This window comes from Carcharodon carcharias, chromosome 23 (assembly GCF_017639515.1).
Source record: "Carcharodon carcharias isolate sCarCar2 chromosome 23, sCarCar2.pri, whole genome shotgun sequence".
NCBI classification, from domain to species: domain Eukaryota; kingdom Metazoa; phylum Chordata; class Chondrichthyes; order Lamniformes; family Lamnidae; genus Carcharodon; species Carcharodon carcharias.
This window is the reverse complement of record NC_054489.1, coordinates 7,061,740-7,087,284: the sequence shown is the minus strand read 5'-3', so window position 1 is coordinate 7,087,284 and position 25,545 is coordinate 7,061,740. Positions and strand designations below refer to the sequence as shown.

At 38.9% G+C, this 25,545-nt stretch overlaps 1 protein-coding gene across 2 annotated transcripts in view; it reads left to right on the top strand.

The window, feature by feature from the left end:
* The window catches only part of npepps (aminopeptidase puromycin sensitive), a 220,365-nt gene that overhangs the window by 111,305 nt on the left and 83,515 nt on the right, over positions 1-25,545 (top strand). For both annotated transcript variants that reach the window (XR_005941289.1, XM_041173295.1), the window contains exons 3-9: positions 1,670-1,747; positions 4,519-4,640; positions 5,835-5,942; positions 12,494-12,694; positions 14,360-14,456; positions 15,547-15,580; positions 20,597-20,711. Coding sequence is in view for 1 of the 2 variants with exons in the window: in XM_041173295.1 (XP_041029229.1) it covers positions 1,670-1,747; positions 4,519-4,640; positions 5,835-5,942; positions 12,494-12,694; positions 14,360-14,456; positions 15,547-15,580; positions 20,597-20,711 (755 nt within the window). In the remaining variant the exon portion in view is untranslated. The remainder of the gene's footprint in view (positions 1-1,669; positions 1,748-4,518; positions 4,641-5,834; positions 5,943-12,493; positions 12,695-14,359; positions 14,457-15,546; positions 15,581-20,596; positions 20,712-25,545) is intronic.

The following is a 25,545-nucleotide window of genomic DNA, read 5'->3' as shown; positions in this document are numbered from 1 at the left end:
TACCTACTTTTTGCTCATTGACAACCGCCCCTCGCCCCAAACGCCCAGTCTCCATTTAGCTGCTGACCACTTAGTTTCTTGCCCCTGCTATCTGATGATGTGAATAGTTCCATTTCCATGGTTTCTCAGTTTTCTGTTTTCTCTTTTCCCCCACATTCTGTAGAATAGCCTCTGTCCTCTTGAATTCCCTCTGTTAACCTTACTCGCTCTCTTTTGAGACCCTCTTTGAAGCTAATCCATTGGTCACCTTTTTTAACATCATCTCCTTTGACACTGTTTTCTTCTGTGGAGGTACCTTGAGACTCTCATTTGTATTAAAGCTACTATATAAATGAAAGTTAATAAGAATACGAGCAATTTAAAAATGTGGTTTCAAAAGGTCTGACTTTCCCATCCATGTTTAATACGTTTGAACTCGCCCTGTGATTTCTAATGCTTGTACAGAACTGTTAATGCAGTAAAGCATCATTGTACCTTTGAGATTAAAACCTCAGATCCAGACTTGTTTTGCTGGTGCTGCTAAAAAGTCAGGATTCAATTATCTAAAATATTGGACTTTTGAGCACAGTCTAAAGGAGATATTTTTGCTGGGGGAGTAGATTCTTAATCATAAAATGTTTCTGCAAAATATGGCATACAAGTGTCCAAGATTGCTTTTCCTGTTAGCTTTTTACTTGTACTTTCTCTACCTATTACTGTAATTTCAGAGATGACTTGTCTTCAGTAAGGTATAGTTGACATGTGATGTGAACATGTACAGCTGCAGGTAATTGCGATGAATTGTGCTTTGTTCTTGTATTATTAATTCCCTATTTATATCAGGAACTGGGAGCCAATGAGCATATTGTTCTGCTGAGTTTGCCGTTATAAATAGTGACTGGAGGGGAGAAAAAAAGTTTGATTTCAATTGGCCTTTGTGCCCTTTGGCTAAGGAGGAATAACATCAGTCAAAGAGCTTGCTCTTTCTCACCTTCATCAAAGTGTACATACAATAGCTGAGAATAGTACCAAGTTGGGTTATGATGCACCTTCCAGTCAAATAGTTCACCAACATTCACTGTTGGGACTGAAATGCAAATAATGGCTACTCTGGCAAGGTACAAGAGGCCACCCAGGAGAAATAAGGACATTAAAGAGGAGAGGAGAAAATTTGCGAGGAGGAAAAAGAAGTTGTATTTTTGAAACCCCATGTAAAATGCAATGGCAAAAGCAGCAAGCAGTTTTCAAAAGTGTCGTTGCAGCCAGCCTGTCTGTTCAAATGCTGCCTGCTCCACGTGTTTTAGTTGGTAATGCATTGGTTTATACACACTTAGGAGCATATTCTATCCATGCTCTTGAAAACTATGACGTAAAGGCATGTTTTAAAATGAACAAGCATTACATGTCTGTCTGGTCTCTGCCTGTATGTGTGTGTGTGTGTGTGTGTGTTTGTGTGTGTGCACGCGCATGTCTCTCTCTCTCTGCCTGAATCTTCAAGTTTGTAAACTCTCCTGAAATATAAATGTATCAATTTGCTTAACAGGAGGGCAGAAAACCCTACCATATAAATAGCTTGCATTTTATAGTTGGCCCAAATTGTATTGTCCAATTGTAGATCACTTCATTACATAACTACAGGGTACAATTGATAGTTTGTTCATAATAATAAAAATTGCTTGTCTTTTTACAGAAATAAACGCAACTGGGTTCAATTATCAAAATGAAGATGAGAAAGTAACTCTCTCGTTCCCCAGCACTCTACAAAAAGGTAATTCTGGAACATTACAAATAAAGCTTATATGCCTTAAAATTTATCTGGTCCAAACTAGTTGGTCTTTTACTTCTGAGACAAGGATTAGAAGTAATTCTATACTCAGGTCCCTGATTCTCCCTATCTCTTTGGTTTCTTCATTTAGGGATAGAAATTCTGACATGTGACTATTTGTGTGTACCAGGAGTGAAAGTTGAAATAGTGTACTTCTAGCCCATGATTTTCTACACATTAACTTCAATAGCTGAGAAGATGTGGGCTCAGAGTGTGTAACTTTGCAATATGGACTGCACAAAGTGATACATTGGACTTTCTACCGGCTAGTTTCTACTTGAGCATGGAAAATCCACCCATTGCTGCATCCAGTTAGTTACTAATGATACAGGGTTTTTGCCTCCCATCACTGTATCCACGAGCCCATTCCATATATTGATTGCCCTTGTGTACAGAAGAATGCCTTGATCAACCATTAAAGATTGAGAGAACACACATCTATATCTGCTGTGATTTTTGTCAGATTAATTTTTAAAAAATTATTCTGGGCTGCAGCAGAATTTTTTTTATTGGTATGCACAAATAATTTGGTTTGTTAATACCATACTTACATTTGTTAGCTATTCCTAATTTGTTTTAAGTACAAGTTAATTGACAGTGTTAGCTGTAATTCTCATCAGTTCACTTTGTTGGCAATTGGTGAAAAAGGTTCTAGTCAATGCACGATGTTGGCAGCAAATGCAATGGGCATTTGTGATAATTTGCCACATGGATGGGCAGTGGGCCCAGGTAACTTCAAACTAGCAGTTGACTTGTAGTTAGGACTGAAACGTACCCACAATTAATGCCAAGAAAATAAACAGTAGAAGAGGGTAGATTGAGAGGATAGGGCAAAAGATGGCAACAAATGGCCCAGGATTAAGTTGCACAGCAAAAAGGCTTTCTTAGAAGCTGCCAGCCAGGAGCCATCTTACACCTTTGACACTGGTCTTCGTATCAGTGTGTGCAAAGTAATTAGTAGATCATGTCACTGACATTTTTTTGGCGAGAAAGGAACTAGGTATTATCATAGTAAAGAAATAATTTGAGTGTTGTTATGTATTAAACTTCATTAATTTCTAAGTCTTGTCACTTGGCAGAATGAATCATGTTATCTGAACTCATCTTTTGAAAAAAGTAATAGTTGCTAGGGAATGAAAATGTCTTTCCAACCGGATTGCATACGAGATTATTAAAAACCTGTGAATGTTTGTAATGAATTTTCAAAAATAAAGATCCTGCCAGTTGATCAATTAGCTATTTTGTAGTCATGTGTGTCACACTGATGACAGGAATAATAAGAGCTAAATAATGCCCACAACAGGAAGCTGAAAATACTTTGTCATTTTAAAGGTCACAAGTCAGGAATTAGTATCAATGTGACCTCAAAGCAATTTTTGTTAAAGGGTTGGAATTGTGAGATGAAAAGAAAAAAAAACCTGAATGCTGGAAATAAAGACTAACAATTGCAATTGTGCAACACATTGATCAATATTTGAAAGAAAGATGGATTAATGGTTCAGATGTGAATCTTAATGTGAATTATAAATATTGGATGACTTCACACTTACAAAATCTGTGATAAGCAAATTTCTGTCTTTATTACTCACTTGTTTCCAGTTATTAACCTTTCCATATGAATGCTATGCATCACATCCTCTAGAAGCTTGTAAGCCACTTGCAGTGGTGGGGCGCTTGAAGCAAGCATCTGTCAGTTGAAGAATAGCCTAAGCTAGAGGGTAAGCCTAAAGGAGTTGTGAGGGTGGGAAAAATAGTCAAGAAAAAATGTATTGAGCAGAATTTGATTTGCCTTGTATGGTACATGAGAAAATTATTTTCAACCACCCATGTTTTTAATTTGATTTGAAAATTATGGTATGCCGGTCACTTCCATCTCATTAATACAATTACTTTCCTTTATTCATTCTTGGGACGTTAGCATTGCTAGTAAGATCATTATTTATTGCCCAATCCTAGTTGTTTTGAGGATGTTCTGGTACAACTTTGTTCAGTGGGTGGTTGAAGAGTCAACCACATTAGTGTGGGGAGAATGGTATTTCATCTTTTGGAATGTTTAACCATCATTGTTTTTACAATTGTGGAAGATAATTTACAGTGTGTAGCATCCTGCCACATTCTTCTGGTAGAAAGTAAGTTGGCCGAGTGCAATAGCACTGGTCTGGAAGGGGAGATTTGCTTGGAGCAGGAAGAATTCAGTGAAGAAGCAGACAATGGTATTGATCATTTTAGAAGGAAGCGATTGTCCTTCAGTAATGGTTGTTTTATCAAAACAAATCATCTTTACTGGAGACTGGGTGGTGTGCTATATTAATGCCCCGTCTTTTGGCCTAATTTTAAATTCAGATGGTTAGTACAAACATGTTCTCGTCCTCTTCGCTGGAATTAGCTTGAGCAGTTTCACCTCAGTAATTGAGTCCACAGTGCAAAAACTGTCCAGATTTGCAACTAAGGGAAACCTAAAGTGCTAAAATAGAACAAATGTTTAATTCCATGCCCAGCCTTTACACCCACAAAAAAACAAACTTAAAACAAAAAAATTGCACTAAAAACTCTGGCCAACCACCTATAGAGATGTTGTAAGGGTTTAATAAATAAAGTCATTTATGCATCCACTCTACAAGTGTGCCAGCTGCTGACTAATCCATTCTGTTCATGTAATAATAAAATGTAATTTCGGTTTATGATGTGTTAATTATAGCATTGTATTGTAACAGGTAATGGCATGTTGAAGATCGATTTTGTTGGCGAGCTGAACGATAAAATGAAGGGATTTTACAGAAGCAAGTATATAACACCGTCAGGAGAAACCCACTTTGCTGCTGTCTCTCAGTTTGAGGTTAGAAAATAAAATTACAGTATAGTGGAATCCTTTCTTTAATTTACACCTTTCTGATAAACCTTGAGTGAGGTTTGATGCAAGATTTTGAAAGTGGGGCAGTTTGGTTGCATGGAATGTTGGATTTCTGGAGTTATAGAAGTTGTGCAGAGAGTGGCCCCATTTCACCACCATCTGCTACAAATAAATCTCAGTTATCACCTTGTAAGAATTTCCTTTTGCTGGAAAAAGCTCATCAAATGCTGGATCTTTTACAGATTCCACTGAACATGGCAAGTTATTAATTTTAAACAAAAACAAAAATACCTGGAAAAACTCAGCAGGTCTGGCAGCATCTGCGGAGAGGAGCACAGTTAACGTTTCGAGTCCTTATGACCCTTCAACAGAACTAAGTAAAAATAGAAGAGAGGTGAAATATAAGCTGGTTTAAGGAGGGGTGGGACAAGTAGAGCCCCCCCCACTCCCCCCACCCCCCAACCAGCTTATATTTCACCTCTCTTCTATTTTTACTTAGTTATGTTGAAGGGTCATTCGGACTCGAAAAGTTAACTGTATTCCTCTCCGCAGATGCTGCCAGACCTGCTGAGTTTTTTCAGGTATTTTTGTTTTTGTTTTGGATTTCCAGCATCCGCAGTTTTTTGCTTTTATTAATTTTAAAGTTGCTTGACTCTGGAATTCTGCTTTTGTCTCAAACCAGGCCATGCTTTTTAGTTAAAGCAGTACTGTTTTCCTCTTTTAAACTAATGGGTGGAATTTTACAGCCCTGTCGCTGAGGGGGCAGGGCTGTAAATTGTGGTGAGCCATTCATAAGTCCATTGACTTCAGGACTCTAAAATCACACTGGTGTAAAATTCTGCCCAATGTAATTATTCCACAGAGAAAAAGATTCCACACAACACTTATCCTTTTTGTATATGAAAGGCATGTGCATAATCTGATTAGACTTTAGATAATACCTGTAAAGTTTCTCATGTCTGTGCAGTGCGTAGGACATGAAGTAATTGAACACTATTTGAATCCATCTACTTTTTTCTCTTTCTCTCATGTTCCTTTACTGCCGGCTGCCCCCCCCAACCCTGTGTGTGTGTGTGTGTGTGTGTGTGTGTTACCCCCCATATTTCCCTGACGGCCGACCCCCTTGCCCCACTGGCTGCCCCCGTCCCCCCTGCCGGCCACCCCCCTCTTTCTCTCTAGCCTACAGATGCACGGAGAGCATTTCCATGTTGGGATGAACCTGCCATAAAAGCAACATTTGACATCACGCTAATTGTTCCGAAGGACAGAGTTGCCTTATCCAACATGGTAAGTAGCAATGTGTGTTTTGTCTCCCCCTCGAGTCCTGTAAAAGGAAATGGTGGTGGAAGAGAGGAGGACCAAAGTGTTTCAATAAGTTACCACAGAATCTGGAAATTTGGGAACTGAATTATAGTTATGTTTATTAAAGTGAAGGATGCAAGAAATGTCTTATCTGCAGGATAAGTCATTCCAGTTACTGTACATCTAATTATAATCACTGTATATCTCAAAATTGTCTGGAATGTGTGATTTACACAGACATTGTGCAGTTGGGTACTGTATTTTTCTATTTGATTAACCTTACTATTTTACTGTCCACACTCTAAAGATATGACTGACAGTAGCAAATTTCTTTTCCTTCTGTTATTAAACATTCACAGGTCAGTGACAGCATGGCCAGGTACAGAGTAACCTCTGCTCTGTTGCTACAGTTTGCTGCTCTGAAAAATAGCATTCCTTACTGCACCAAATGTGAATTTCTGAACCCCACACACAACACCCTTATGGATATTTGGAGAACTTGTGGTCTGTTTTCCTACTTTGTCCATGGACAGTAGGAATTGCAGGATCGTGTTCAACGTAGGATTCTTGCAGCGAAGGGACTTTGATCCAAACAGCCTGTGCCAGCCATGGTTTCAGAAATGAAGGAATAGCCAGGTTAGCCTACTGTGCTACTCGGCCTCCTATATTTTAACAGATCATTTACACTTACTGCAATGCCCATTCTTCATGATCCATTTATTGACAATCTTAACCTCATGTATCCTCAGTTCTCAAGTGGATTTCCTATATTGCTGTGGCTGCCTTCAGAAGCATAGGTTCCTCTTCTGTGTCTAATGCTACTTGTGCCTTCAGCAGCTCTTAGCTTTATAAAGTTAAACCCCATTCGTGACTTTAGTGTTGATCCATTGTTGGAGGAGGTTCTCCAGCAATTCGTTCACATAAGGTGCAAGAGGAGAAGAGATTCCTCCTTTCCTCAATGACCTCAGGCTCCTTTTTCTCCATCTTCATTGGAGTTTTTCCTGCCTCCCTCTCTTAACAGTACTAATGTGGGATTATTGATGCTTCCTTTCCTTGCATATCTTATCATGTCTGTCGTCCCGCATCCTCAAACTCACTTTTTGCTTGAACTGTAAATATTGGACCTTACCTACCTCAGTTTTCTCCTCTTCCTGCAATCTAAAGTCTTCTAAAACCCAAGCATGCCAACACATAATTTACCTCTTTATCTCTTTCATTCTTTTCACCTTTGGCAGAAAGAAATAAAAAAGGAGCTTACAATTACATTATCAGGTAAAAGTTGGATTAACTGCAGCAAAGAACACATGTAAGCCTATAATATCTGCAAATAGGCAGCACTGCTGAAGGGAGCTGTAAATGTATTACACAAATTCACATTGGGAGGGTTTTTGTCAAATTGGGATTAGCATTTATTGATTTACTAACATCAGCACAGTTTTTAATTGAGACCTATAGCATGCCAGACCTGGAAGGTTAGTACTTTTGAATAGTTGATGGCGAGAAATCTTTTATCTTGTTGAAATTTTAGTCATGTATTTCAGTTGCCATTCCATGGTTGAAATCAGTGATCAATAATTTTGATGCAGAAAATGATTAACTTTGTCTTGCTGAATATTTGCCCAAATAAAAGGGCTTAATTATGGCTTTACTCATTTACTGTTCAACTACATCTTCTCTTAGAGTTATGGCAGTTGTGGGAAAGCTATATATTCAGCTATTGTGTAAATATATTCAGCAGCTTGGTGGAGAGTCAGTGTGCGATACCGCAGTGACAGAATGGAGGTTCAATTCTCTGAGTTCTTAATCTCAGTATGTCAGACATTTCCTGCTGGCCAACTGGAGAACTGTACTGGTACAGCTTAGGGAGCATGTTGGTCACAGGTGCTGGAAGTAGCTTAGAAGACCTGTGATATGAGTAAATGGATTCAACGTTGTAAAAAATGTGTGTGCATATGTATGCATATATTTGTATATATGAATGAAGAATGTGTGGATATATAATCAATATATGAGAGGAAATGTCTTGTCCAGGGTTGCAACACAATCGAATTGCTAAGTAACTTAAACCGACTTGAGCTTTGTACTAAATAATAAGATTCTATCATGGCCTGAAAATCACTACAATTACATTGCTTGAAATGATAGAGTATCTAAGTTATTGTAGTTACAAGTGGTTATGGTGTTGCGAAGCCTACCGTTTGTCCACCAGGATGGACTTTTTGAAGACGATGCTTGTTAACATGGCAGGATGGTAGGGTACAACAGTTATGACACACATCTTCAGGTATGTCCAGCCATCTGATGAAAAGGATCATTAATACTTGGGTGTATTTATGGGATATGATGATGAGAAGTTTCATAGCTGGTGAAGAGAAGCAAAGCTCTATGTGTCTGTGATTTGCATATAATGGGACAACAATTCTTCACTCAACCCGTATCTGTAGTGATTAACAGGAAGTTGGCTTCTGAGATTTTGAAGTGAGGAGTTCTATGAAATTGAGTGAAATGGTCATTCTGCCTCGATCAGTGTGTGGAAGGAATGAGATTGTGCACTGGATGCAGGAGATGCGACTTAGGTGTAAACACTTTAATTCTCTGTGTAGGAAACTGGCATTCATATTAATAATTACTGCTTCCCGCTTCAGGCTGTAGGTATAATTTTACCTTGAGTTTAGCACAGGTGATAGGACTGTTCATTGCTATTGTGAGGGGGAGGAATCATCCATTTTCTGTATTGCTGTAAACCTATTGTGTTTGTCTTTGCTGCTGTCAGCATTTCTAATTATTCTTCATAAATCTCTTGGTATTAGCTTAAGCCATGATCTGACTGTACATTCTACTGCTTTCTAAAATCAGAGAGATCATGACAGGGTGCATAATATATCCAACAAGGCAAATATGTGGATGAGGATTGCTATTTGTCCTCTGGACTTGCTACAGTTACTTAGATGTTGGACAGGTAAAGGCATAGAAATAAAAAAAGTGCTGGAAAAACTCAGCAGCTCTGGCAGCATCTGTGGAGAGAGAAACAGTTAATGTTTCAAGTGGAATATGACTCTGGAGCCAAAGAAGTCATTAGAATCAAAACATTAATTTTGTTTCTCTCTCCACAGATGCTGCTGGACCCACTGTTTTTCCAGCACTTGTTTTTATCCCAGACCTCCTGTATCTGCAGTATTTTGCTCTTTATTTTGATTAAAAGCACAGTTTGGTTTGTAGGTAGCAACAGTTTGCTTACGTTACCGATTTTTTTTTTCAATGATCTGAGCCAAAGATCTGAAGTTCAATTACCACAGGCATGACAACTGGCTGATATGAATTTGTGAATCTGTAGTCAGAGGCTTTGGTGCCCAATCGGTGGAATAAGTCTGTGCCATAAACGGAAGAATGTTGCAGAGGGATTGGCCGCAGGTTTTAATGCTTCTTTTCAGTTTCTTGTAATCAAGTGGAATTGTGATTAACTATTTTCCATTTTAGACAGCTCTGAGACAATGAATTAATGGAATAACTGGGGTTCTTGTGTTCAATGATTTTGTTTATTTGATGTTTGAGAACATGAAGTTATTTCTCACTGGTTCTAAATCAGGCTGTCCAGGTTTGTCTGGAATTACAACTGAAAATGAGATCCCAGTTCTAACAGCTGAGAAACCTTTCATACATTTGTCAGCTGTTAAAAATGGAATCTCATTTTCAGTTGTAATTAAACATGGACCCTGCAAACTCCAATCACAATTTCCTGTTTACCCAATCTCTCACAATTTACTGACCCCTTTTTTGACCCTGAGGTATCAGCAGACCCACCAATCCAAGCAGTCATATATCCATTTTTGTTGATCGCAACAGATACAATGTGAAGTGTTGAATTTTGGAATCAGTCAATTGCAAATTTACAGCAGTGAATTCAGCCATTAGTTACAATAGCTGTTCAATACTATTGCCCATAATCTGGCAGATCTGATGCACTTATTGTGGCAAAATGACAACTCTGCACCTCTTCCTCAGTGGTATAAAGTTTTTGTGCATTTAAAAGTTTGTTGCTTTTGGAGTCTCTGTGTACCTTTGTCAAGAGAATGAGCTTGAAGACAAATTCCAGAGCTCAAATTGCCACTTACTCCAGTCGCAAGATGGTTTGTAGTAATCTTTCTAGATGGTTAACTGCTGGCAGCTAAGTATTATAATTGGGGAAAATTGCTTAAAATGTCTGCATTTTTGAGATGACTCATTAGACTGCTGTATAGCTGTGCAAATTTCTTATGTTCTGAATGCTGATGCTTACCATACACTTCACTGAAATCTTACTGTCCTACCAGTTTACAGACAAGTGCCCAGGTTTTATGCCAAAGTACCTCTTACTGGCCCAAATTGTTAAGCTGATATTTTGTTTATCCTTTTTCTAAATTAATCATTTCTGGACACAGACCTTTAAAGCACCATCATCGTGTCTGTTTGATTTTGGAAAAATTGGAACCTGGAAAATTTTCCTATTCTTTTAAGACTAGCTCTTGCAGAATCATACCATCAGTGAAACTTCTTTGATTGCATTTTTAGAATATGAGTCATCATCTCACCTCCAAATACAGTGCATTTTGCTTTTCATCACTCAACTATGCTGACCCCTTGTAAGTGTGGACAGCTGTGTGAGCTTGGATGGAGTAGGTTGTGGAAGCAGATGTGTGGAGTAAGCTAGACAGAAAAGGAAAAGTGTTACTTGCTTCTATGAAGACTGCCTGGACGTCCAGGATTTGCAAACTGGTGTGAAGCTCTGACTCTTGTGTATTGTCATCATTGACAACCTGACCTGAAAATCTCTCACCTAACAGCATATAACAAAGATTACCAGAAGCGTTGGGCTGTGACATCTACAGCTGAAGCAAAAATAATGGAATTCATAAACCATCTGAAAATTGTAATTAATCTTCAGGTTTCCTGCTAAACCTGTGACTGAGACATCACGCAATATTGTTGCATCTTTCATCCCCTTACGAGTGCCCTTTGTTGGTTACAAACATGTTTTTGTGTTCTCCTATTGCATCTTGCAAGGAGTTGTGACTTTACTGACGATGTTTCTTAATCGGCAAAGCACTCTGTAGAAATTCCCAGGTGCTATGCTGAATTTGCTGATCAAAACCAGAGAAGCAGTTGACCGCTGCAGTTTAGTTTGGAAGGGGGAGGAATGTCACCCTACTACTGAAGCTGTCCAGTTAGGTTTGCTCATGTGTGGACATAGGTTAAATGCAAAATTGGTCTCTGCAGTGCTATCTCCCAAGATTGCGTAGACAGCTAAGATTTGCTGCCTGACCATTTGGTTGAGTGACTTGAGTGCTGCTGGCATTGGTGTATCCAAACCCCAAGAAGAGGAAAGGAACAGAAAGTTCTAAGTTGTAATGTGGGCTATAATTTATGCAATTGTAAAGAATATTTCTTTATTTATTTATATGGGTTAGACTTGCTCTGATTCAGGTTACATTGGAAGATTGCATCATGTGCTTGTGGTCTATTTGTGTTTCAGTTAACTCAAACTCATTCTGGTTAACTCAAACTCATTCTGTTAATTTCAGTACATTGAGAGATTTTTTTTCTATTCACCATGCTCTGGTTTAATTGGATAATAGATGTCTCAAAGCTCGTCAGCCAGAGAAGAAATGCCATGTTAATAGCTGATAAAGACATAATTTTTCACCAAAATTGATGGGTGGTTTTAATACCTACCCTTGAATGGTAGAGAAAAATTAGTTCATAAATGGAGGACGGTGAGATACCGAAATAAGAAATATTAGCTTGCATTTATATAGTGTCTTTCACATCTTTAGGATGTCCTAAAGGATGTTAATACCTCAAAAATAAATAATTAGCTGTAGTCACTGTTGTAACAGGGTAACATGGCAGACAACCAGTTTGTGCACAGCAGAGTCCCACCAACAACAGTCAGATTAGTGCCCAGATAATTTGTCCTAAATATGTCTGTGTGCTGGCCAGGCCACCAAGTGTGGTACTCTACCCTTCAGATGGTGCCATGATATTTTTTTACTTGTACTGAGGGGCAAATGAGGCCTGGGTTTAACATCTCATTTGATCCAGTATGTCCAATACTCCCTCAGCACTGTTCTGAAATATTAGCCTTGATTTGTATGATCAAAAATACAGAGTGGAACTTGAACCCATGATCTTCTGTCTCAGGAAGGAGTGCTAACATTGATAGAACAAGGCTGGTAGGAAATACAACTCCTAAATTTGCTCTAGGTTAATGGTAAACACAACAAGTAAAGTGACTGCTGATGATAGATTTATAGGATTAGACTATTTTAATTAAGTGGCATTTCCTTTTGCAGCAATTTTGAATGATTACTTTATCCACTGCTAATGCTTCCTGTGATACAGGGATTTTTTTTTTGGTTTTACTTAACCTTTCCAGTTTCTTGATGCAGAACTTTTTATATTTTTGTTACAATACTATTGAGATTTGGATATTTCCAGGTGAAGCATATTGCTAATGCATTCTTCAACTTCTAACCCGAGTTCTGCCTTCAATGTTACAGAACGTGACTGAGCGTAACCCATATCCTGACGATGAAGACATGGTTGAAGTCAAGTTCGCCAAATCGCCGATAATGTCCACGTACTTGGTGGCATTTGTGGTTGGTGAATATGACTTTGTGGAAACCAAGTCATCAGATGGCATTCTAGTCCGTGTCTACACACCCATTGGAAAAGCGGATCAAGGAAAATTTGCTCTCGAGGTTGTTGTTGTTTTTGTGTCCTTTTGTAAAGTATGTCCTTAAAACGAAATGGAGAGGGAGAAGGAACTGCCCTCGTTTCTTGAATTCAAGATGTCACGTTTATACTCCGGTTCCCTGAACGAAACTTAAAAGTTATCTGATCACTTAGGAAGGTAGTTACAGGGTAAATTCATAATGGCCTCTTGCGCTATTGAATTTTAATTGTTAACCATTTACTATTCTAACACCGCATGGTGACCTGGCGCTACAACTCTGTACTCCAACGTGCTGAGCTGCGTGAGCACACTGAAGTACAAATTTCAAACACAGTGAATTTCCAGCTGCACAAGGCTCAAACCAGCACCCTGAAGTGCTTCATTGCAGGCCAGATATATTGACAGGCAAGTCAGCCCAGGTCATTTTGCACAACTAGTGGTCATTATGGTAATGGCAAGGACAGGGGACTGGGGCTAAATTGTCAGCCCCCTTTGGAGTTATGTTGGAAATGCCATTGGAGGAATCAGGAGAGAACAAAGTAGGGGCCACTGGGTAGTTGCAGGGGATTATGTGGGGACAGTGGGAAACCACAAACACAGCCTCTAGCTCAATGAAGATTTAATATCTTAAAGTAAAAGAAATTAACACCTGTGCACTTAGAATTTAAAGGGCATTGTGAAAAGAATTAGGCTAAGATTGGCTATTATAATTTCAGTAAATGATTTGTAGAACTTTTGCTCCCTCCAATGATTAGCTGTGCCACACTCAAGAGGAGGGTCTTAGGGTTTCTGTAGTTGGGTTCCGTACCTTTGGATTAGGGAAGCAGAAGATCAACCAAAATTCTCACCACCATCCAGAAGCCTTGCTGAAATGCATGTGTGTTGACATCAGGTGAGAACCAGATTAGGACCAGCTGAGTCCCACTGCCCGAGCTCTCAAGAGAATACTGGCAATTTGGGTGAAAGACTGGAGAATGGATGATTGGTGCCCATTTGACCTTGCCCCAGCAAGAAGTCAACACCTTCAGGAAGATAATTGGTGGGGAGGGATGGGAGAGAAACTTGTTTTAGAATTTTTACCCAAATTCTTTGATCAGAATCCTCAGTGAAGTATTTTGGATCATGTGCTACTGTGTTGTGCATAAATCAAGCTTGTAACCCTACTGTTTTTCTCCATATTAGCAGTGACATTGCTCATCCTCCTGCTGTAACTGCTGACTCATAGGGGCCAGGTTTCCAGGTAAAAAAAAAAAGGCTCTCTGGGAAAAATTATATCTAGAGTATTGGGCTCAAAATAATCTTCCTAAATAGATAATAGGACAGTATTTTGCAACCACGTTAGGTTAAAATGTAACTTTTTAAATCATCTTTTAAATGAGGAAATGAGGCTATTAAGTAAGTGTTTCCCTGCAGACCCATCAGGAAGAAGGAATGTCACTGGCCATGTGCAAATTATAGAATAATCCCTTTTTTTAAAACAAGGTAATTTCCCTTTTAAAGTATTTTTCCCTTTCTTAAAGCTTAAGCGCCTTGCATTCCAGAATTTATTTTTTTGCTTTAGTGAGACATTAAAAGAATCATAACTCTGTTCCCTGTATGTACGGAACGAAACTAGACACTTGCAGGTGTGCTGATAAATGCAAATATATGTTCAATATTTTAATAAAAATTCTGCTTTTCCCTTCTCTAGGTTGCTGCCAAGACACTACCTTTTTATAAAGAATATTTTAATGTTCCTTATCCTCTTCCAAAAATTGACTTGATAGCCATCGCAGACTTTGCAGCAGGTTGGTACCTTAAAGATAAAGCGCTACCTGCAGAACAAAAATTGCTGATTTTCAAATTAATAGTTGTCACTCCTTGTGCTTTCTAACCTATGTTGACTCCTAGTTAAGCAATACCTCTATTTTAAAATTCTCATTCTTCAGATCACTCCAGGATCTCACCCCTCCCTACTCTGTTATTGCTTCCAGTGCCACAACCCTCAGATATTTGTACTTAACTAATTCTGGCGTCTTGAACATCACTTTAATTGCTCGACCATTGATGGCCATGGCTCCAGCTTCCAAGACCCTAAACTCTGGAATTCTCTCCCTAAACTTCTTTGCCTCTCTACCTTGCTTTCCCTTAAAATGTTCCTTAAAACCGCCCTCTTTGACCAAGCTTTTGGCCTTCTCTAATATCTCCTTTTGTGACTCAGTATCATATTTTGCTTTATGTGCTCTTCTGAATTGCCTTGGGATATTTTATTATGTTAAAGGTGCTATATAAATACAAGATGTTGTTTTTAGGTGAGGTGATTTAAAACATTCTAAAAACGCACAATATAAATGCAACTATTTTAACCCTTGATTGTCACCTGACCATTGTTTTACAGACAAAAATGTGTTCATTAATAGCATCCTGATCAAATCACTTATTGCCATTTTTGATAGTAGAGTTGTAACAATTGAGAGTAAAAATTGCTGTATTTAATCATGTTTTGAATCCTTACATTTTCATTTTGAAGTTTATTTTTATCTTTCCTTGTTGTCAGTTCTGTCTCTTCACCTAACACCATTGCTCAGTTCAGCCTGGTGACTTTCTATCATGCCACTCTGTAATTGGCTACTGAAAAGTGGTTGAAGGTTGCACAACTAATCTTCTGTAGATTGTAATCTCTGATTCTACAACCACTCTGTCTCTCCTTCCCACCCTACCCTCTTCTACTCAGCGCTAACTCTTGTTAACTTGTCAGAGCTCGAGAGGCTTATGTGCCATTCATCTATAGTGCCATAAATTGGTAATCCTCACATCACTGTGAATGACTATAAATGTATGAACTTGTGCTATGCTGTTAAAAGCTGCTGAAAATCAATGTGTTGTTATTTTTCATAGGTGCCATGGAAAACTGGGGCCTTGTGACATACAGGTATTTGCTAAAATACATTTACATTTATGTAATTTGATATCATGTGGATAGTTTCCCTTAAGAGGAATTTGGTTTGTGATTATAAATATTGGTTCACTGTGGAATAGATTTAACATATGCCCCCCTGAAACTAAAGCTTAGTCTGATCTAGAGGCACATCTCAAGTGGGGTAGGATTTCTGTTGGTCTTATTAATGTTCTCCTCAATGCCACTTAACTTCCTAGACTCCATTGGAGGTTCGCTCCAAACTGGGGCTGGAAATTTGCTTCAGCAGGCCTGCAGCATGAGAGCACAGGTAATTTCTGGGTCCATTGCACATGCTCTATGATTGACTGCACAGGCCCATATGCAAAGACTTCTGAAGATCCTTGTGCAGCCATTGACAGTGCCCTTTCTCAAAAAGGATGAATGGTGGGGACAATGTGAATGCTGTATTTCCTTTATTTCAGTGTGTTTTGCCTGTCCATACATGGGCAGACCAATCTACTCTGCTGGGCCTATCCTTTGGATAAGGGAAGGAGGCAGGCACTTAGCAGAGTATGTCCCTGAGGAACTGGAGGGGGGCTGGAAAGTCCAGGCCAATGTGTACAAAGGAACCATCTATAATATGGGCCATAAATATAGTCAGGAACTTATATATAGATCTGTAAGGGCCTTTATTTACCCCCACCCAATGTGTCCCCTTATCCTCCTGGTCTCCTGAATATAATGATTTGTGCTGGGTTACAGCTCCATGGGAGGTAGTAGCCTTCCATTGTAATCCAAATACTCATGTTCATCTATGAGCCTAGGAGGATAAAAGTCTTCATAGTCTTGGTCCCCCTTAAATGCAAGCGTTTCATCACATAGTAATTAGTAGTGAAAGTCCTGTACAATTTTCTAGTAGTCTGAGAGGGCCCTTTAAAGAGGGTTAACCAGCTTTTACTTCATTAGTATAATTGAAGTGGGAGATTTATAAAATACAGGCTGTTAGTTTGTTGCATTTCAAGTTTAAGCAGCAGCCTTTTCCTTCCCTTATTGAATCAAAGAATGTTACAGCACAGTAGTAATCTGGACCAGTGCCTTTCTCCACATGCCTAAACCCACTCTCCCACTCATTCTCTGTCCCTTTTCATATTTTTCAATTAACCAATTCCCTTTTAAAAGAATTTAAAAACTCTACATCCACAATATTTGTAACAGAAAAGTCTGATTTCTAACCACCCTTTGTGAATTTTTTCCTGCTCTCCCCTTTCAGATAATCATAAAATAAGTTAAATGTTCTCTTCCTTTACCACCTCTTCAATCAGTTATAACAATCTATCACCATTTTATAATCTTTAATATCAAGCTGTGTCAGGTGTGGCTCAGTGGGTAGCACTCTCACTTCTGAGTCATAAGTGGGCTCAAGTCTCATTCCAGGATTTTAGCACAAAAATCAGGGCTGATTCTAAAGTGCAGTTCTGAGGGAGTGCTGCACTGTTGGAAGCGCCATCTTTCGGATGAGATATTAATCTGAGGCCCCATCTGCCTTCTCGGGTGGATGTTAAAGGCACCATTTCTAGTTATCCTGGTGTCCTAGCCAATATTTATCCCTCGATCAACATCACAAAAAGCAGGCTATATGGTCATTATCACATCGCTGTTTGTGGGAGTTTACCGTGTGCATATTGGCTGCAGCGTCTTTTACATTACAGCAGTGACTATACTTCAAAAGCACTTCATTAGCTGTGAAGCACTTTGAGACATTCGGTGGTCTTGAAAAGTGCAATATAAATGCAAGTTTTTTTTTAGCTGCTTATCCTGCTTGTCTACCTATAACCTCCTGCAGTCTTTCACAGTCCTAGACACAATTTCCCATACTTGCAATTTGGAATCATCATCAAATTTGGATTTTTGCTCCCTTGGTCCTGATCATTTACATATTTAGAAACCAAGAGCAGTCCACCAAAGACACCTTCACACCTTTCCACTCTGAAAAATCAGTTTTTTCCCTCCACCCTTTTCCTTCTGCCCACCAATCAGCTCTCTTCACATAGCCACATTCTCCTTATTTCCAATGTATTGTCATAGGTTCTCCATTCAGTATTATTTTTCCTCTACCATTGAGCTAGGGAATCAAGAATGGTAGAGGAAAAATAATACTGAATGGAGAACCTATGACAATACATTGGAAATAAGGAGAATGTGGCTATGTGAAGAGAGCTGATTGGTGGGCAGAAGGAAAAGGAATGAGAACATTGGCCATTCAGTAGCCATTTGTTGCGAAGTTGGCTTAAAGTGTTTTCAATTAACATGCTTTTTCATCCTCCCTTAATGCCTCCTCCCCCAAAGGAAAACACCCAATTCACTGTCTCCCTCCTGGTTGATTCTGGAGCCCAGTAAATCCTTTTCCTGAAAGGCTTCTGTAATTTTTAGGAGTTAGTTAATAGACGGTATCTTTCTTCTTTTGATCTCTGTTTTCTTATAACACTGCACTTCCAAAAGTTGTGATTCATGCTCAAAATTTTAGCTGTACTGCAATGAATCTGATAATTCTCCATATATGGAGTAACCTTGATCAAGAATTGGTTTATACTGAGCGCCCCTGCGATGCATCAATATACTAAGCAACTGAGTGGTAGGAAGATGAATTACATCCTACATTTTCCACGTAACTAATTGAGATCAATTAAGTAAGATAGATATCTGTTTACCAGCTTCTATAAGGAAATTCAGAAGCCTTCAGCAAGGAGATTTATTTGGCTCAAAAGTTTCTTCACTTAAAACAGTTTTGAAATTTGAAGCAACTAATTTTTGTGTGCTGTTCATGGAACTGATCAAAAACAACGGGGGGATGAATTCTAGATGAGACCAGTTTTTCTTGGCAAGTTATCATCAAATCAAATTCTAGCAAGAATTGGTTTTCACATCACCCGCACTTGTGAAAATTTTAAGCAGCTCATTATCACATTACTCATAATATTGGGAATGCTGCCATTCTTAGATGTGTCCAAAGTGATAAATGTAGGAATTAATAATGCTAAGCTTCAATTTATGAACCAGAAGCACTTTTTTATGGAACAGACTTTTAGGAGCTCTTTTTTGGTTTCCCTGTTTGTGTAAACCAGCTCTTGGCATTCTTTAGCGGCTAAAACCAGGTTTTTGTTTTGTTGACTGTTTTCCCCATCTCCCTTAAAGACGTTGACTCCTAACTGGAGATACATTCAGGCTGCCTACTACCTCACCCAAATGACCATTGTTATGATGCGGCAGATGACGTGTGCTAGATGGACCAAATCTACAAGGGAAACTTGGTCGTGCTATCACAATGCCTTTGCACTTTGTATTTGTTACAAGAAGACATGTGCACTGAATTCAGAAGTAATGAGTCCACCAGGACCTTTTGAGATTTTAAAAATTAAATTAGAATATTTATTAACAAAATAAAAGATTCCAAACATATACATAAGACTACACATTGCTTACTACTGTAACAACTCCTAAAATTCTTAATTAACCTTACTCCCAGTTACATCTCCGCTTTAAGGCAACAGTCCAAAATAGATTTTAGGTTTAAAACAAAACTAGCAAGTTAACACAGTACTCACTTGACAGTGGAATTCCAAATAGCTTCCCCAGCTTCAGTTACTCTACATAGTAGACTTATGCACAAATGGCTGGGGGCCTGTTGAAGGCTATTTCACACATTCCTGTTAGATCTATCATGGCCCTCTCCTTGCGTAACCCTTCATTCTCCTTAAGTATGTTTCTCTGTCTTTAATATGTAAATTCTGTTGTTTCATATGTCTTCAAAACTGTATCTTCCTCATAATATAAAAGTTTTCATGTTGTCAATATTGCCAGCAACCCTCAGGAAAAATAAATGCACTCTTTAGCCTTCTTACCTGGCTAGTTGTAAACAGATTAACATCCCTTTGAAATCCAAACAATCCCTTTATTTACTATTAAAACAAATGCAAATTTCCTTCACACCTTACATGCTAAGCCAGCATCCATATTTACTCGTTAACATGTCAAGCACATTTCTACACCTAGCTTCTTTTGATGATTTCAAGCTTGCAATCTACTTGAGTCCTAATGTAATTAAATCACATAGACAGAACCACCTATACTTACATCCATAAGCCTACTTCACAATAAACGAGAAAAAATGATGAAATTGTTACTACTTGCGTAGCACCGTTCTCAGTGAGATCTTGACAGTGTCAGAAGACTAATTAACTGTGGCTATGTCAGCCCCAACATGGTGCAGTGGGCAGCTGTCAGGAACTGGAACCCTACTTGATTTTGCCAACCCTCGTACATGGGCCAAAAACAAAAATTGCCGGAAAAACCTAGCAGGCTGGACAATTTTAGTTTTTGTTTCAGATTTCAAGCATCCGCAGTATTTTGCTTGTAACCTCGTACATGGGTGTTGAGGTGGGTCTAGCATCCATACTTCCACTGCAGCCGAGATCACTACCTCAAAGCTGGAGTCAGACCTGCTTGTCTGTATGACTTAGTTGTTCAGCTTCATAGTCAAAACTGTGTCAGTACTTGTTTTCACCTAGTATTTTGGGGTTAGTGAGGTTAAATTTTAGGATTTTTATCTGTGGCGTAACTTAATGTTCAGTCAAGGCAAAATGTACAACTCAAAGTGAAGTTCACTTCTGGACTCCATCGTTCCATCACTAAATTTCTCTGTTGAGAATTCTTACAAGCTAAAAAAAAGTGCCCTGGTGGCCCCTAATGACATACTCTGGTACTGCAACACAGTATATTGAGGTTAAGGAAGTGGTGGACTGTGTGTTTAGCACTTGAATATCATTCTGCACCATTTGAACTCTCTACTAGTCTGGAAATTAATGTAAAACTGCGCTGGCGGCACCGATCCTAACGCATAGAACTTTTGTGCAATTACAAAGTGGGATAAGCAAAAATTGCTTTATAAGTTTACCCTGAATTATCTTTAGGTTTTCTGAAGATTTAATTATTTGCCTTTGAAATGCATTCCTTATTTTCTGAAATATATCTCTTACTTTTTGTTTCCTCTAGAGAAACCGCTCTCTTGATTGATCCAAAAAACTCCTGCTCATCGTCAAAGCAGTGGGTCGCTTTGGTTGTCGGCCATGAGCTTGCTCATCAGTGGTTTGGAAATCTCGTCACCATGGTAATATTCTAATTTTTTGAAAATAAAAGGAGTGTATTTGTGAAAACTCAGCTTATCTTTGTTCTGTTTTAAGTAGGGCAGTTGTCTCCAGGCAAAGGCTTGCCTACACCACAGAATTCCAGTATACCAGTGAACCACTGTTGTGTCTAATTCATGGGTTCAGTCATTGTATTACCAAGCCTTGATTCAAGCTACAAACATAATAGGAATTGCAGGTTAAGGAAGGCAATAGATTTCAGCTCTTTGAAGGCTCCCTCTGTAGGTTTTAATGAAGTATGTGATACTTGGTTTCTGAATACCTCATTGAAGCTGTGTTGATGTTTCAGCACCATTGGAATTATCTGGTGTGTATCTGATGGAAGGTGGTTGAAATTTCTTCACTACCTTATTCATAAATTGTGAGAAAATTTTGCCAAATTGGAACTTTTAGTTCACCCACCCATCCTCAGTATCTAATAAAAACTGAGAATTCTGGAGATTAGGCAGCATCTGTGGAGAGAGAAACAGTTAACATTGTAGGTCTGTAACGTTTTATCAGAACAGGCTAACATCACCATGGCGTCATGTTAGAATTGTGATGAAGGGTGTTCGACCCAAAACGTTAACACTGTTTCTCTCTCCATAGATGCTGCCTAATCTGTTTCCAGCATTTTCTGTTTTTATTTTAGATATCCAACATTCGCACTAGTTTGCTTTTTGTCCTCCCTCCTAATTTACTTAGGGTATGATATCATAGTTGATGATTTGCATCTGTATCTAGACTCCTGAGAGAACTATTGTTACAAGATACTTTCGTTATGTCAGCCAGGATTGCAGATACTGTGCAACAATATATCCACACCTTACATGATGGTGAGCTAGACTTTTAGACAAACTGGAATATCCAGTATACATTGGCAGCATAACCTGACCAGCTGTGTATATTGTCTGCTGACCTAAGGAGTTGAATTTCTGCCAGTACTTAAGTAATAAGCAGCAACATTGTGCACCACAGCATACTGCTGGCTGTTTGTGTTACAGTAGAGCCAGTTTAATGCCATTTCACTGCCAGATCACAGTTTTCCTAGACATAAGCAAAAGTAAATCCAGTTGGGATTAGTGTGGAGTCAGAAGCTCTATGCTAGGATTTTTGTGCAGCGTTTGATAGTAATAGTGTAACTGTGCTGTATAAGTCCAAATATAACATGCACGAGCATTTACTTGAATCTGTTGGACTTTGCATTGAAAGCAAATCACATCAACATATTTACATTAAGTACTCTACTGGGCACCATATTGCTTGATTGCACTTGATAGTTGCGTTTACAAGCAGTTGGTGGCCAATCTGCAGAATTCAATTTTTACACTGGTGTCTATTGTACTGTGAGCACCACAACTTAAGGAAGAATATATTGGCCTTTGAGGATGTGCATCAAAGTTTACCAGAATGATACCTGTACTGCAAGGGTTAAATTAGGAGGAGAGATTGTGTAAACTTGGTTTGTCTTTCCTGGAATTTAGAAAGACTTCTCCCTGCGCCTCCTGTTGCCCCCACCCCACAAACATTCAACCTCCATCAGCCCTGCACATGGCTGCTTTATTTTGAATTTTTAATGTACTAACTGTGCTCAGTTATAGAACCATAGGAAATAGGAGCAGGAGTCGCCCATTTGAGCCTGCCCTGCCATTCAAATAGATAATGGCTGATCATCTACCTCTACACCATTTTTCTCACTATCCCCATACCCTTTGATGTCATTAGTATCTAGAAATTTGTAGATTTCTGTCTTGACATGCTCAATGACTGCATTTCCATAGCCTTCTAGGGTAGAGAATTACAAAGATTCACCTGCCTCTGTGAAGAAATTCTTCCTCATCTCAGTCTTAAGTGGTCTGCCCCTTATTCTGAGGTTTTGCTCCCTGGTTTTAGACTCACCAGTCAGGGGAAACATCCTATCTACATCTACCCTTTCATGGCCTGTAAGAATTTTGTATTTTTCAATGAGATCACCTCTCATTCTTTGAAACTCTAGAGAATGCAGGCCCAATTTCCTCAACCTCTTCATAAAACAATGTCGCCATCCCAGGGATTAGTCTGGTGAGCCTCTGTTGTACTCCCTTTACGGCAAATACATCTTTCCTTAGATAAGGAGACCAAAACTACACACAGTACTCCAGGTGTGGTCTCACCAAGGCTGCATGCAGTTGCAGCAAGACATCTTTACTGCTGTACACAAATATTCTTGCTATGAATGCCGACGTAACCATTTGCTTTCCTGATTGCTTGCTGCACCTGCATGCTAGCTTTTAGTAACTCATGAACAAGGACACCTTGGTCCCTTGGAACATCAACACTTCCCAACCTCTCACCATTTTAAAAAATACTCTTGCCTTTCAGTTTTCCTACCAAAATGGACAGCTTCACACGCATTCACGTTACGTTCACATTCACATTACATTCACGTTACGTTCACATTCACATTACATTCACATTACGTTCACATTCACATTACATTCACGTTACGTTCCATCTGCCATGTTCTTGCCCACTGACCTAGCCTGTCCAAACCCCCTTGAAGCCTCCTTGGATCTCCCATCCTCACCTAGTTTTGTGAGAATGGATTTTTAAAAATATTTTTGGCTTACCTTGTGAAGAAGGGTGTGTGTGTATTAGTGACTTAATTAAGCTGAGGAAAGGTTATTAGGGACAGGCTGTCCGGGAGATTAAGATGTGAAACGGTGGAGGCATTAGATGTGAGATATCATGGTGGGTTTGAGGTACAAGTAAATAAGTCGAATCTAACATTTGCATTTTTAGATAAGTTGAGAGTTTATTTGAATATCAAAGGGAAGTCAGAGGTGACAAACATTTTTGCATCTCATAAGAATTCTATGGGTAAATAGAAGAGGGTTCGTTACATTTTATTGATCCAAAAGCAGGGACAAAATAGAAACATAAAAGATTTTATATCTGGAAGTTCTTGAGTTTCAAAGAGATGTGAAAACCATGGAACCTCAGATGAACGGAGAGAAAAGGTGTTTTAGAGTTACTGTGCAGAGCTTAGTGGTTGGCTGCTGTTGTTTGGCTGTTGGCTGTATGAGTAAGATCTCCTGGAAACAGCTCTAGGGTGGGAGAAGATGCACTTTGAATCAGCCATCCAGTCAGGCCAGAAAAGTCTTAAGGCTGCAAAAAGTGCTCTTGTTCTGAAGTCTTGGATCTCCACAGCAGAGTGGAAGCGGTATGCCTTTATTTAAACCACAGCAGTTTGTCTTAGGTAATAATACTGTTTTTTTATAGTTAAACATCTATAAGGGAATGTTGGCTGGAAGGTGTTTACTTGTGGGTCTGACCAAGTAGGGAGTCTTTTGGGAGAATGTTTTGTAAGACCAATTTTGACTGTGACATCAGGCTCGTCAAATATGATTTTCTTTTCATAAACCCATGTTGCCTTTGTCCAGTCATATCATTATTTTCTAAGTGTGCCGTTATCACATCCTTTGTAATAGATCCTAACATTTTCCCTACTACTGAAGTCAAACTAACAGGCCTGTAGTTCTCCATTTTCTCTCTCCCTTCCTTCTTAAATAGTGGGGTTACATTTGCTACTTTCCAATCTGCAAGAACCTTTCCAGAATCTCTAGAATTTTGACAGTTAACCACCAATGCATCCACTATCTCTATAGCCACCTCTTTTAATACTTTGGGATGTAGCTAATCAGGTCCAGGGATTTATCAACTTCCAATCAAATTAATTTTTCGATTACGACCTCTTTATTGATACTAATTTCTTTCAGTTCCTTATTTTCACTAGTCACTTGGCTCTCTAATATTTCTAGGAGAGTTTCTATATCTTCCTCCGTGAAGATAGACACAAAGTAATTGTTTAACTTCTCCGCCATTTCCCTATTCTCCATTATAAATTCTTCTGTCTCCTCCTGTAATGAACCCACATTTGTCCTCACTAATCTTGTCCTTTCCACGTACCTAAAGAAGCTTTTACAATCCACCTTTATGTTATTCGCTAGCTTGCATTCACATTCTCTTTTCTCTTTCTTCATCAGTTTCTTTGTCATCCTTTGCTGGACTCTAATTTGCACCCAGTGCTCAGGTTTACCACTTTTTCTGGTGACCTTATAAGCCACTTCCTTTGATCTAATGCAGACTTTCACTTCTTTTGTTAGCCATGGTTGATTCACTTTTCCTCTTGGTTTTTTGTGCCTTAGAGGAGTATATATTTATTGTGGACCATGTAATACATTGCATTATTCTGCATTCTTATCCTATCTGATGCCTGCCTTTGTTTTGTCTGCCTTTGTTTTGTCTGCCTTCTAATTTCGCTTACTACTTTTCTACTTCCTATTGCTGTACTTCTTTAAATACTAGCCATTGCCTGTCAACCGTCAAATCTTTTAACGTATTTTCCCAATCCACCATAGCCAACTTGCCTCTCAAATCTTCATAATTTCCTTTGTTTAGATTTAGGACCTGAGTTTCAGAATGAACTATGTCACTTTCAAACTTAATGTAAAACTTATAATATTGTGGTCACTATTTCTTAATGGCTTCTTTACAGCAAGGTTATTAATTAGCCCTTTCTCATTAGATAATAAATCTAAAATAGCCCAATCCCTAGTTGGTTCCTCAGTGTACTGCTCCAGAAACCCATCTCGTACACACTCCTAGGATTCATCCTCCAAGCATTAGTGCTGATTAGATTTACCCAGTCTATATGTAAATTGAAGTCACCCATTATTATTGTATTACCCATGTTACATGCAGCTCTAATTTCCTGATTTATACTGTGCCCACACTACAGTTTGGTGGGCTGTAAGCAACTCCTGTCAATATTTGCTG